Consider the following 13,293-nt stretch of genomic DNA (forward strand, 5'->3'; position numbering starts at 1 on the left):
TTTGTTTACTTGCTGCAGCAAAGACTCAAGGACAACGGATCGATTTTAGTCACTTTAATATTAGCCATGAACACACAGTTTAAGGACCGCGGCGTGAATGATACAGTGGAAAGACTAAAGCAGGAATATCTGGAGAGGAGGAGGAAGGTTTGGACTAAGGACAGAACTTAAAGTAGCGCCTGCTCGTTGTTACAGCACTAACCTGAAAGCATCGTCACCTGTCAGCTTACTTATGCTAACTCCAGCCTGCTGATGCCTCGCTCTGTCCTTTCCACTAACATGAGCTAAACACATAGAATGATCGTTGTTAGTAGTTTAATGTTAAACCTAGAACACATCAGGCATTAAAGCCAACATAAACAGACTCCATGCTCATGTCGCAGTGTAACTGTACCAACTGCTCTGTTCTAGGTCTCAGCTACAGAAGACGTTCCCTCCGCAGACAGTGTCAGTAAGTGTCCTGAACTCCACACAGCCCGCAGATAATCACAAGCTGTTTGTTTTCACCGCACACATATGACCACCAATCAGCCATAGCGCCTGTCAGTGGGTGGCTCATATTATGAAGCTAATGCTGGATAGCCAGGTGTGATCACTGTCTGTGGTGTCTGGGTCTTTGAGGCCACAGACCCGTCAGCAGTCGCAGCTTGTGAAGGAATAGATTCATTCATGGCCAAGTGCACATGAACAAAAGTATTACAAGCCCTGCAGAAAGCTCCTAAAATGAAAAGAGGTATTTTCTAATAAAGACACAATCATGTCCCTGTTAAATGATACTAATGTGAAAAAAGACATTACACTGTTTACCTTTTCAGAGGCAGTACAAAGGCTTAACTTGTCCCAAAGCTCCAAACAGTCAACCAAAGAGGTGAAATTGCATTGCATGAGCACGAGCACCCCCCTGTGCAGTAAGTGACCAGTAAAACTTGTGTTTGCCTCGTGTGTTGTGCCAGCTGATGTCTCTTGGAAGGTTTGCCAGGGAGCGTAGGCCCCATGGCAGCAATGAAGACCTGAATGCAGATTCTACTGCTGCTCCGCTTCAAGACTCTCAAGTGCTGTTCACAGAAACAGGTGTGTACATGTTAGAGGGTCTCATCAGAGATCATCAGAGATAAACCTGGCTACCTCACAGCTAACAAAGGTTCTTAATCTTTCAGTAACAGTATATTCAGGCAATGGTAATGGCCCTTGAAATTCACTGGACAATTTCTAAAATCTTTTTTAATTGCTGCTGCAATTTCTCAACCTGAAAAGATGTTTCTCACTGTCCTGAGGCTTCACTACTTTGATTTGTCCAGATGTGACCCTGCCTTCCTGCTTGGATGGCAGTCCTGACACCTGCTCCTTTGTACTAGGAAAGGTTTACAGAGAGATGATGAGCATCTGTGAAGAGCTAAAGGTGTGAGAAATGTCCTTATTTTGAAAGTATATTTAAACATGTGCACTGGGAAGTGATACCAAAGTGTTTGGCTTAGCCTTGTTTTATTGATTGATGATTGATCAACAGTTAGTTTATTATTTGAGGAGTAAAGTCAGCTCGAAATACTTTATGATCGTGTGCGTACATTTAGGCAGAGCGACAAAGTCAACAGCAGTGGCAGGAGGAGTTATATGAGCGAGAAAGGAGGATCAAACAGCAGGAGAAGACTTTTGGGAGACCGGCTGAGCTGGAGGAGATGGTCCACGCTCGTGTTCTGGCTGTAGAGGAGGTCAGTCTATTTATATTAAGACAAAGTAAAAAATGTGACCGATTTGTCAAGTGTTCAGGGTTTGGGTCTCCTTGTGTGTGAAAGTACTTGTCTGTCTCACAAGAAACACCAGCAAGAACTAAGCCAGCTGCAGGATCTTCTGCAAGAAAAAAACAAGGAGAACAAGAGGCTCAAGTCCAGTTTTGTCACCATGAAGGAGCTGAACAACAACATGAAGAAACAGGTTAGAAGGGCACTGTGTTTATAATGGGGTTTGAATGTCATCTCCAATGGACATCATGGCATTTTTCCTGTTTTATATATATATATAAATAAATAAATGTGCTCCACATCACACTTGGAGTTGTTCTGCAAGTAGTAGTAGAACTGAGCAGTGAGAATGAGCAATTAGCATTCTGCTCCACAGGAGGGCGTTGCAGCATAACCCTCTTGTACTTTTGTATACCACATTGATGTTCCCTGTTTTTGTACTGTAACAGTTGAATGAGATCAGTGAACAGAATAAGCAGCTGGAGTGCCGGTCCAAGAGGGTGCAGGCTCGGCTTGAGAACCTACAGGTAGCAACACATGTATCAAAGGTCCTTTAAGTAAGGACAAACATCCCATTTTGGTTTTAGTGCTGCTTTTTACTTGATATGTTATTTTTTATCTTTGGAAAATAGATGATGCAGTTATTGTTGTTGTTGCTGTTTGTGTGTGTGTATGTAGAGAAAATGTGAACACAGCATTGCATCAAGAGGTTGCCATAACGTGGGTGTGAAGAGCACAGAGTGTATAAAACCATCTGTCAAGGAGAGAACGGCTGCTTCTGGAAGAAACAGCAGAAAGGTACTTGAACAACAGTTCAGTGAGTTTCAGTTCGTTTTACAGTTTTACTACCAGTCAGCATTGAATTGCATGTACTTGTAATATTTTTCATTGTAATGTGTTTTCTGAAACTATCACATCATTTGGTGCAATTGTACACTAACATCTACATGCTGATTTACACACATCTAGGCCGGAAATGGCACATTAATTGTTCTCTACAAACACAGTCACCTTCCAAAATGACATGCTAAATGACAATTTAGGATTTTGTAATCATCAACCTTTCTATGAGCATTCAAAGAGGAGCACAGTTGCACTGGTCATTTCAATGTTTCTTCCTGTTTTATGTGTAGAGTGTAGGCTTAGCCTTTGTAAACTTCCAGCCCTCACCACACATAGCAGTATGCTGTTCTCTCTATTTTGTTGTTGGCATTGTTTAGGAAAACCAACAAATATATGAAATAATAATGCATTTTGAACACACTCTACAGAAACCTCCTTCAGAGGATCAGATCAAGATGAACTTAACAAATGACAGGCCTACTGAAAATTGGAAATATTACCTCTGTTTCTTATTTTGCCTTCCTTCATACAGGGCGGTTTAAGTCCCACACTACTCAAGCTGTTGGCTCTTCTGATGGACTGGGTACTTAGTGGACAGACATTCTCATCATTCCATGGAAATGAAGAGGAAGTCATTGACCAGTGTCTGCCTCCAGAGGTTGTACTCAGTGAGAGATGTATCAAGGTGGTGTGTTTATTCTAACAGGAGATGATTAGAGTTGAGGGATGACTGGGACTTGTTAAATTGTAACTTTGGTTCTTTAGGTGCTGCCATTATTAGCAGATCAGCTTCATCACACCCCTTCATCTGAACCTAAGCTCCTCTTGAACCTTCTTCGCCTCATTTACTTGGCTTTGAGACAGCTGGACAACAGCACACAGGTATGATCATTTCTTTGTGTAGATGGTGCTGTTGTTGTACCAAGTAATGAATGAATGTGGTATAGTCAGGTGTTTTCACCAAAACTTATTGTTGAAGAAGCAGCAGTATGTTTTAAGGAAGTGTTCTTGCTCATGGAGGAGAGAGGACTTTTTCTGTATGTCTATGCATGTTTATTACTTTGTACATTTATGCATTTGTGTACATAAATAGCCCAAATACATAATAATAATAAAAATATATTCAATTATGAATTTCTATGTAAGGGGAGTTTTTTTCGCTGCCCCTCAGGGGCCCCTGATTATTCTGTGCTTCAGCAGTTGTAGGTTTAGGAGGCGATGTAGAACATTTTTACCACTATTTTACCATTTTGTAGGTTTACAGGACAGTATTCATATTATTTTGAAGGCACTCAATCAACCTCCCATCCTTAGAACAGAGAGGGAGATAGCTGACACTTCAGAGCTCTTAGTGAAGCAGTGAAGTTTTTGGGGAAAGGAATGGTAGATTAAAAGCAGAATCTAGTTTGTCTCACGACCACTAACTCTTTGTTGCCTTGGAAATACATAAATCTTGGATTGTATCTGTAGTATGCTTCACTGATTTATGGCTCCATCACTTATTTGCAGAAGTCTAAAAGGCAGGCAGCTGGCTGACATCAGAGTCTGTGTGTATTTTATACGCTGGTATTTAATAAAGATCATTGTCGGCACATGGTCCATTTTTGATTAGACTTACATAACGAAGGTAAATGCAGGTGCAGTTGTTTGCAGTGCATCTAATTGTGTCCTTTCTGTGTATTTTATACAGCATGTTGTGCTGTCTGCTACTTTGCGGCGCATAGGAGAGGAAGTGTCAAAACCTTCAGCCCAGTCTACAATGCTGAGTGAAGACCCAGAGCTGCCCAAGTCCTGTACTGAAACAGCTGGATCCTTTAGGAGTTGGCCACTTTACAGGAGTCCTTGTCCTCACACACGTGTCCTCTCCATCCTCATCATTCTGTGCACTGTCACACAAGGTATTAAAAAACACCCAGAAGGTTGATGCAATATTACCATGTTGTGCACTGTTATTCAAATGAAGGGACATGAGGCTTACCATATGACTTTGACTACCAAATTTGTCATAGGACATAGTAATCCAACCATAGTAAACATTTCTTGCTAAACATAAACATTTTGACATACGCAAAGTATGAAAAGTAGCAGACCTTGGTGTAGCTAGTACGTAGAAATTTGCTGCTTTGCTGCTGGGTTTTCCTCAAAGTGAGTCTTACAGAACCTCTTACCCCTTTTTCTGATGCCAGTATTTCAAGGGAGAACGGAGCTCCATGCCCTCAGACACAATAAATCTCCATGCACTCTCTGGCTTCAGCCTACATACCCTGACACATTTTATGAAACCTTTAGCTTGGAATGTCTGTATAGGCTGGTTTCTGCCAATCAGCTCTCCAGGTTTCTCCTCTCCCCATCTCTGGATTGACATGAAACCAAGCAGAAGAATTTTTCTTCCCTCTCACAGTTAATGGCTTTTTCCTTATATCTGGTATCATTTTAATGCTAACCCAGCTCACACGTTTTTTCAACATATCAGAAAGAAATTCTGTCCTTTTGGACATTTGAAAATCCTACACTTTGTACATGGTGGTTATACTGCTGCCTCACAGCAAGCATTTAATATGACAAATCTATACTTACCATACAAACATGAGATGTAGAACTGACTTCCTCGCTTTCAAACAGAGTTTAAATATTGGAACCTTTTTTTTCATCTCTGCAGTGGATGTGCTAGCCCAGACACTTCGCAGCCTCCGTACTGAAATGATGTGTGAGGTCAGTCGAGGCCTCTATATTCACTATGGAGGAGTGCATGTGCTGCTGGAGTGTCTTCGGTCTGGACGTGCAGGTCTACACACACCTATAGATATCTTGATGCAGCTCACTGAACTGTCCCGTAAGTAGGCATCTTTTTCTTTTTGTCATGAAAAATGGTCAAAAGCTCTTCAAGGGCTTTCCAGAAAGTGCAGTTTCCTCTCTTAGATGTTTTTGTGTGTGTGTTTTTTAGTTTTCATAAATTATGAACCTTAAAAACACATAGTGCTGATCTGATATTTGGAGTTCATCCCTGTTATAGCAAGAACTAAAACCAAATTCAGTTCTCAATACTTCACTTGTGCAAGTCACTTAGCCTAGAAGTTCGTTTTGACTTTGATTTTCCAGTCCAGATTTATGGACTGTCCTGACTCTCACTTTTTACTTTGATTTATACCCTGCTGTACCACTCCATACCGTCCCCACATAAAAAAAACACATGTGAAAAGTAATGGTTTGTCGTAGCTCATCAATCAACCGTAGTGGTCAGGCACTAGATTGGGAAGCTGTGATCATAAAAAAGTTGGACCTCCACCATCTCCTGGCTGTTTTATAGCAGGACTAAAGACTTGGTGGAGGTGGAGGAGGTTGAGATAACAGCTGTATTGTGTTTCCATGGAAGGGTGAGTTTGCCAGGGTTATGAACCGTGTCATTTTAACTGCTGTATGCTAATGCTCAGCAGAACCATTTGCCAAAGGCAACTAAGGCCTGAGCTGTGTATGTTTTCAAGGACTTGTAAGACTAGAAAGACTTGCTAATTACTGTGCTTTACAAGCAGTAATGAGGGTAGATGGAAAAGGGGTGAAAGAAGTTTGGACCGGAAGGTTCCCAATAAAACAAAGTAAAAATGTGCTGGGACACACAAAACACACTCACGCACACATTGTACATCTGTGGTCAAACTACCACAACTTGACTGTTTGTATAAAGTTTAGTTATATACTCAACCAGTTAAGTATGACATACGTGCATCAAAAAAGCCAGTGTACGAGTACCAATGGTTTCCACGTTTGACGGATCTTTGGTGAATGAGGAGTATATTGACTGCCTCGTACAGTATATGCAGTGTTTGCGGTCACTTTGACTGACTGTGTGTGTTTGCATTGTGCTCATGTTTACCACAGCAGGGAAATCTTTGTTGTGATGTTGTTGATGTCTCCCCAGGTTTTTGTGTTGTCAGCTGTCAAACCCATAAGGAATGTGTTTGTATTATTGTGTGCATCTGTCTCCATTTGTATAGACAGAATGTAACATGCTTCCCAAAGGTCTGTTTAAAGACCTGGGCAGAGGTCTTGCCAGCACTTGGTAGTTACAGAACACAGACGGCTACAGTCATGGTGCATCAAAACTATTACTGAATGCAGTGTAAACACAGGTAAACTAGATAAAAAGATACTGTAAGTGACTTTACAGTTATCATACACTAATCATTACAACTTTTACAGTAATATAATTATGTTAATGCACTTTTATCTGTTGAAATACTATCACTCCTTTAATCACAAATTTCAAGAGGCTTAACAGGTTATATGTGCTTCTTACATATGCCTCTAAGACCACCACCTTAGCAGTGCCTTTTGTTTTGACTTTTATTTTCATATCAAACTAATTTCTCTTTTGAGCCATTGTGTGTCTCTACCCATCACAAATTGTTTGTCCTTGCTGCATTGATTTCCCTGTAAAGTTGGTACAGGTGCTTAGAGAAATTGTATTTTTATGGAACACTGACCTCACTAAAGTTCATCTAGGTCAATGCATTTAAACTTCATCAAAACAACATTCACCTATGTATACCACTATTCTGTTCAGTGCAGATATATTGTTTAGCTGATAGCACTACACACAACTTAGAGATATCACACTGGAAGCCAGGACGCTGTAGAGCAGTTGTAGGCCATTATTTTTTCATGAGGGCGACTTCATCTACTTCCATGAGGACATACAGTGCAGATGAAGATCAATTCATCGAAGACAACATTAGTGTTAAAACTGATTTTAAACAAATAAAATGTAGGGGAGAGGCAGGGAGGGGGTCACCTAAGGTTTGCTGTCTTTTATTAATTTGTGTCTGTCATTTCTTTGCGGGCTGGACTCTTTTGCTGTCTGCATTAGAAGGTCTAGTTCCAGACTGCGGGCTGTATTTTGTCTATTTTGTTCCTGTGTCTGTTTTGTAGTCAACATGTGTAAAACTGAAAAATGTCAGGATTTTTTCAGGTTATATTTTGTATTTGCAGCATTCAGGGAAACGTTGCTGAGACTGACCTTACCGTCCTGTCTTCTGTTATCTGTCTTATCATCAGATTCTGTCCATCTTCTTCGCTGAACCTGACTCTATTCCTCCCCATCCAATCTGCTGCTGTGATTTGATGCCAGCAGAGCTGCTGTACTTGCCAAAAACGGTCCCTCTGTTGCTCAAATTGTTTTCCCTCCTTCCCACATGAGTGGTTTAAGACAGTGGAGAGTTACTATTTGAAGGAGAAGGAATGTGACTTTAGCAGAAACAAATGTTTGTTTACTAAGATCTAACTTGATTTTAAGACTTCATAAGGTCAGGTTTTGCTGTTACTGATTTAAAAAGCGTGCAGCTCCCATCTGTGTGGACTGATGCTGCTTTCCCTGCTCTGTCACATCTCCCTGTGTGTCCAAGTGTGTCCGTGTATGTGTTGGAGGTTTGAGGATGGGGACAATGAAGTTAAAAGCAAGTATGGAACATGGAAGCTCTTCCAAATACGATCACCACAGAGCCTCTCCAAACAGCATCTGTGTCCTTGCCTCATACAGTTTGATCATTAAAGTGTTTTCATGGTTTGTTTGTGCCCTGTAGCTTTCATTGTTTTGCACATATAAAACGCATTGAAAGAAGTTGAGTTTTCATCTCCTCAGAAGTTGAATAAAATGTGTGGTTGATTAGCAAAATTGTTTTAATATTATCCTGCTGCCTCTGTTTTGCTTGGGTTGGTAGGTTATTTAAATGGCTTTCTGGAGGCATGTAGCTGTGAGGAGTTCTTCAGAGCAGCTTCCCAACTCCTTACAAATCCTCGTCTGGAGCTCCCATCACTGGAGAAGTTCTGCGTCCTTTTGCAGAAGCTCTCCAGTATAAGGTAAACACTGTGCTCTCATTTATTCACAAAATTATCCTAATTATTATTCTCTCTACTTAAATTAAGATACAAACTTTGTGTTTTGGGCATGAAAAAACACACCATCACTGTCTCTCAAAGGTTTCCTCTAAAGCCTCACTGACACCTGACTCCTGATCACTATATCGGGACATACAGAGGACTCGTACTGTTTGTCTTTATGAAGACAAGCAAACAAGATGTTTTTGGTACCTACAACCAGCTTTTCTGTAACATTATGCAGAGCCCAAGTAAAAATATGTCAACTTCACCTAGGTACTTTGCATGCAACACATAGTGGCCAAAGTATTGGATGTGCGAGTGACAAAAGCAGCAATCTCCAAAGATAAGATGTGATGTTGGCACTAACAAGCTACACAAATATCAGTTGTGACCTCCATTTTACAGCAGAAAGAATCATGGGTATGACAGGTGGTTCTTTCTCACAGTGCCTGTCTACCATGGCTTCACTTGCACTTTGCCACTTAGCTCATATTTAAATTAAGGTATTGGAGGAGTCAGGAGCTGCCAAATGGTGAAGGCCTGAACGTGTCACATTCAGCTTCAAACTGCTCTCCAGGAAACCTCCAGTATGTTTGACATCACAGACGGTTCATTGATCTTTGTTGACAGTCTGTGAGAGTGCAACTGATTGTAGTATTTTGACTGACTTGTGTTGTTTTTAATTCTGTCTAGAACGAACCGCCATCTGTTTGAGCTCTCTTCTCTCCACGTCCAGATAAAAGAGCTCCATCAGAAAACCAGCCCCTCACACACTTTCCTCTGCCTCAACCTCAGATCCATCCTCCACAACCTGAGGTAACACACACGTTTCTCTGCTTCATGGTGGATTCCACGTCTGTGTTAAAGCTCAAATTTGTATTCACAAAGACATGTTTCACTTCTTCAACTCGACATGTGCTAAAATCATAATTACCAAGCATTTGTAAAGGCAGCATCTGTTCGGTCAGGTTTCTGAAGGTCCTTTGTGCCAGAAACACATTTTTAATGTTGTGTATGTTTTATACATGTTGACCCATACTTTTGTTTTTTCCCACAATGCTAATTTGAAGTTTTGTCTTTAAGTGTGATTCAAATAAACTGACTTGCCAGGAGAGGCTGTAGCAGTGAAACATTTTAATGTCAGTAAACAAAAACCTACATTGGCATGTTGAAATGCTGAAAGCCATATGTTTTGTATAAACATGTCTTACATATTTATTCCAAAGCACAGAGTGGCAGATGGGTGTAATGGCCTCAGTATGAGGCACAGTGGTGTTGCTTGATGGAGAAGAGGAGATTGGACGGAATGGAACAATTATAGCTGATGAGCTGCTTGGATCAGCCTGGTCTGAATTTAGAAGGGTTGTGTCCAAGTTTTGTCCAAGAGTTTAAAGATTTGCTCAATGTTTTGTTGTTAAATCACATATTTATTATATCTACACAAAATAAAAATAACTAGGTTTAAAAACATTTAAAGAAAAAATGGCCTAAAACTACTTTTAGTTTTTAGTGTTTTACCTGCTGCCAGGACATTTAGAAAGCAATTCAAAGGAAGAATAGCTTGATTTGAAGCAGAAGAACAAAAAGAGCATGCAGCTTAATATTTCCTCACTCTTTAGCCTAAGGGTACATCATGGTGTGTGTGATAGTGCTCTCTTCTTCACTATATGAATACCTTGTCTTTGATCTCACTTTGATCAAAGCTAAAAAAAAGTTAACCCCAAAAGGAGATTTTCTGTGAAACTAGTGATTCTTGTATGTGTAAAAACACTATAATGACTTTAGGTCAGCCATCAGACACATTTGCAAATGATTTTGAGAATCAGAACAAAGAATGGCAGCACACGATGCTCCACGCCACAAACAGGTTTAACATAAACATAAATGTTTGTTGTTGATCACACTCGCAGCAATGATTTTCATGATGAATTTTGAAGTTTTTGTTTTTTTTGTTTTTTGTTTTTTGTTTTTTTTTTTGTTTTTTTTTTGGGGGGGGGGCGTTAAACTGTCTGCTCAAGAAACATTCAAGAACAAAGATGTTTAAAATGAAATGTTCTGCCAAAACCTGTTTTTGATATGTGAGTGGGGCAGATCCAGTTTACATAAAATACATAAAATACAATTCTACCACAATATGTGGTAGAATTGTATTTTATTATAGAAAGCAGTATTAACATCAAAAACCAGAGGAAAAGTCAGGGCTGTAAACATGATAAATGAATAGTTTTGTGCATCTTTACTGAACCACCAGTATATTTACAGTGAGTGCTCTGCTGGGAGTTCTGTCCTTTGATCATACAGCCTGTATGTTTCTCAGCTGAGTCCTGGCTTATAGTTGAGGCACTTTAATGATAAGGAAAGCTATTTCCCCAAATTGCTTCAGTTTAGTGTATGACCACTGAAGACACAGAGGAACAATGGTAACATTTCTAAATATATACTAAATGAGTGGAAAACAATTTGGTTTTAGTGCTCTCTTAAAACATTATTGCACTATAGCAGTATAATTTTGATCTCCACAGGGGTGGAAGCTAATTACATGACAAAAGAATTTCACTGGGCTACCAAACAAATCTAACCTACCTGCTTTATTTTCTGCTACTTCAACTGTAAACAGAAGTGATAAGATAGCTCATTTGTCTAGTGTGTTAGTGTTATTAGTAAATCTGTCCTTCTTGAATGATGCTGATGTAGTGAGAACTTTTCCTCAAAGATCTAAATTTTCTGCCCTATAAAATGACCTTTCACTTTGCAGCTGGGAGTAGCTAAGTAACAACCCCGCTGTCAAGAATAGCATCTTGTTCTTATCAACTGTTTTTCTTCATCGTCTGTCTCTCCTCCCTGGAGAGCATGTCAGCTCCCTGTGTAGAGTAAACAAATGAATGCTCACTGCAAATCACTCATCTGTTGCTTTGGCACAGGTGCAGGTTGGAGGAGTGATGCGTACGTGGTCAAAACTTGCAGTCCAGTAAATAAACTCAAACCTAGCATCTCACTTTGATCCCCACTTTCTTTGTAAATTTAAATGAATTTGTATGCTAATGCAAGCCAGGTGCTCAAGGCTTGTGAGGGAACATATACCCCTTAGATACATTAAAGTACTTACCTATTATTTTTAACCCCGTTCTGCTAACAAAGTAGCTCTGATCTGTCATTGGCATCAAACATTAGCAACAAATCCTTTAAATATTGAGGAGGAGAGACCCAGAGTGGCAAGTGTCATTTTTCAATGTGGCATCAATATCAGTGCAAGTCCAGAGGCTTCAGGAGAGCAGAGCCCCGATTATCACACTACTGGCTGGTCTCTCTCCATGGTGCATTGTGCTGCCATTTTCTCTGCAGGAACACAGTGTATAACAGGCCATTCACATCTTGTAAAACTTCCCACCTTCTTCAGTTGGTAAACACTTTTAGCAGTTGGCTGGGCACTGAGTAGTACATACAGACCTTCTGTCTGAATTCTGGGCCTCAGGAGATCAATAGCTAGACACAGAAACAGTGTGCTTTGGCAAAGATGTGACTAAAACACAAGGACGATAGTTCTGACGAGATCACTGTTCATATCAAGTTCTTTTCAGCAATGGAAGTTATTATATCTCACATCAATTCAAGGTGAAGGAATCTGCATATCATCTACAAGGGTGGGTGGATGTCTGGCTGGTTTGAGTATATTCTGGGTGGAGTATGGCTTTGGAGGCCTCAATGAGGCCTCATTGCCAACGTGTCTGTACTCCAGGAACTGTCAGCTGCTGATTTATCTACTTCACTTACATCTGGTGTCTGCTTCATTCAGCAGAGCAGTTTTAACAGGCCTAACTCTCCTACCCTGGACAGCATCACCCACATAAATCTACACACTGATTCAGATTTATGTTTGAGTTGTTTCAGTGGACCAAAACTTCAGAAAATTACCCTGAAGAGTTACTGGGCTCTGCTCTGACTGGTAAAGCTTATTAAAATGTTATTTGGTGGAGGGACGCTGGCCAGAGGAAAACATCAGTGGTTTCATAAAGTCAGGTCAATCAGCAATGTGAAGTGGCAGACCACCAAATGTATATTATTTCCACCAGCTGCAATATGCATAAATATGCTGCATGCTTGAGTTACACAAAAAGGACATGGAGGCCCCGTTAATATACCTGACCATAAATGAGCAATTGTGTGATGGAGCTGAGTGGATCCAGCTGTCAGAGGTTATAATATGTGGCTGGGATCACAATGCTTTCCAACTTAATGTTTGTTTTCACTCAGGCTAACAGCCTAACTCAGCCTAACACAGGCTCTGGTTTGTATCTGTTAAAATGAAGGCTTAATCTTAATTTAAATCAGGGGATTTAGTTTTTTCAGTTTTGTTTGGTGTGTCTTTCATATTTCTGTTTGTTTTACCGTAATCTGAAGAATGCTGGCATGTGGTGGCTGTAGTTGGTCAAGAAATGTTCATTTTAGCCACATTAAGCAAAAAAAAGTTCAATATTTTGCTTAAGCCTTTTGTGGTAAGGTATAAAGACAGAGATTCAGACAGTATGTGTGTAACTTCAGAGCAGCAGCCCCTTGATTCCAGACTTACAGTGATATATTGTCATAAAATATAAAAATATAAATATATTTATATATTTTAATTTTTGTATAAAAATATAAAAATATGTTGTCATTAGTACTATCCACAGAGTAGAAAGGAGGAAAGAGGCTGTGTAAACCCATATACCCAGAATGCACTGTTTTTTTCTCCATGCTTCTGCTCGCTACTACCATACAAACAGTTTGGCAGATCTTGAGTCAAACACTGGTAACACACATAGATAGCTGTAACTGCAACAACGCACCATGGTTGTCACTC

The 13,293-nt window shown here is 40.1% G+C and overlaps 1 protein-coding gene across 4 annotated transcripts; it reads left to right on the forward strand.

The window, feature by feature from the left end:
* Window positions 1-23: 23 nt before the first annotated feature.
* Window positions 24-10,309, forward strand: ccdc138 (coiled-coil domain containing 138). Of its 4 annotated transcripts, none has more exons than XM_028393135.1 (15): window positions 24-147; window positions 412-451; window positions 816-868; window positions 954-1,071; window positions 1,299-1,399; window positions 1,572-1,709; window positions 1,813-1,932; window positions 2,189-2,266; window positions 2,418-2,537; window positions 3,115-3,267; window positions 3,348-3,464; window positions 4,273-4,480; window positions 5,242-5,415; window positions 8,297-8,435; window positions 9,150-10,309. In XM_028393135.1, the coding sequence occupies exons 1-15, from the start codon at window positions 67-69 to the stop codon at window positions 9,274-9,276; spliced, it is 1,767 nt and encodes a 588-aa protein (XP_028248936.1). In that variant the 5' UTR covers window positions 24-66; the 3' UTR covers window positions 9,277-10,309. The 4 variants fall into 4 exon arrangements, with proteins under 4 accessions (XP_028248936.1, XP_028248937.1, XP_028248938.1 ...); XM_028393136.1 differs by having other exon boundaries at window positions 3,115-3,240; XM_028393137.1 differs by having other exon boundaries at window positions 74-147; window positions 412-733.
* Window positions 10,310-13,293: the final 2,984 nt, after the last annotated feature.

The sequence above is a fragment of the Parambassis ranga genome, chromosome 21 (assembly GCF_900634625.1).
Source record: "Parambassis ranga chromosome 21, fParRan2.1, whole genome shotgun sequence".
NCBI classification, from domain to species: domain Eukaryota; kingdom Metazoa; phylum Chordata; class Actinopteri; family Ambassidae; genus Parambassis; species Parambassis ranga.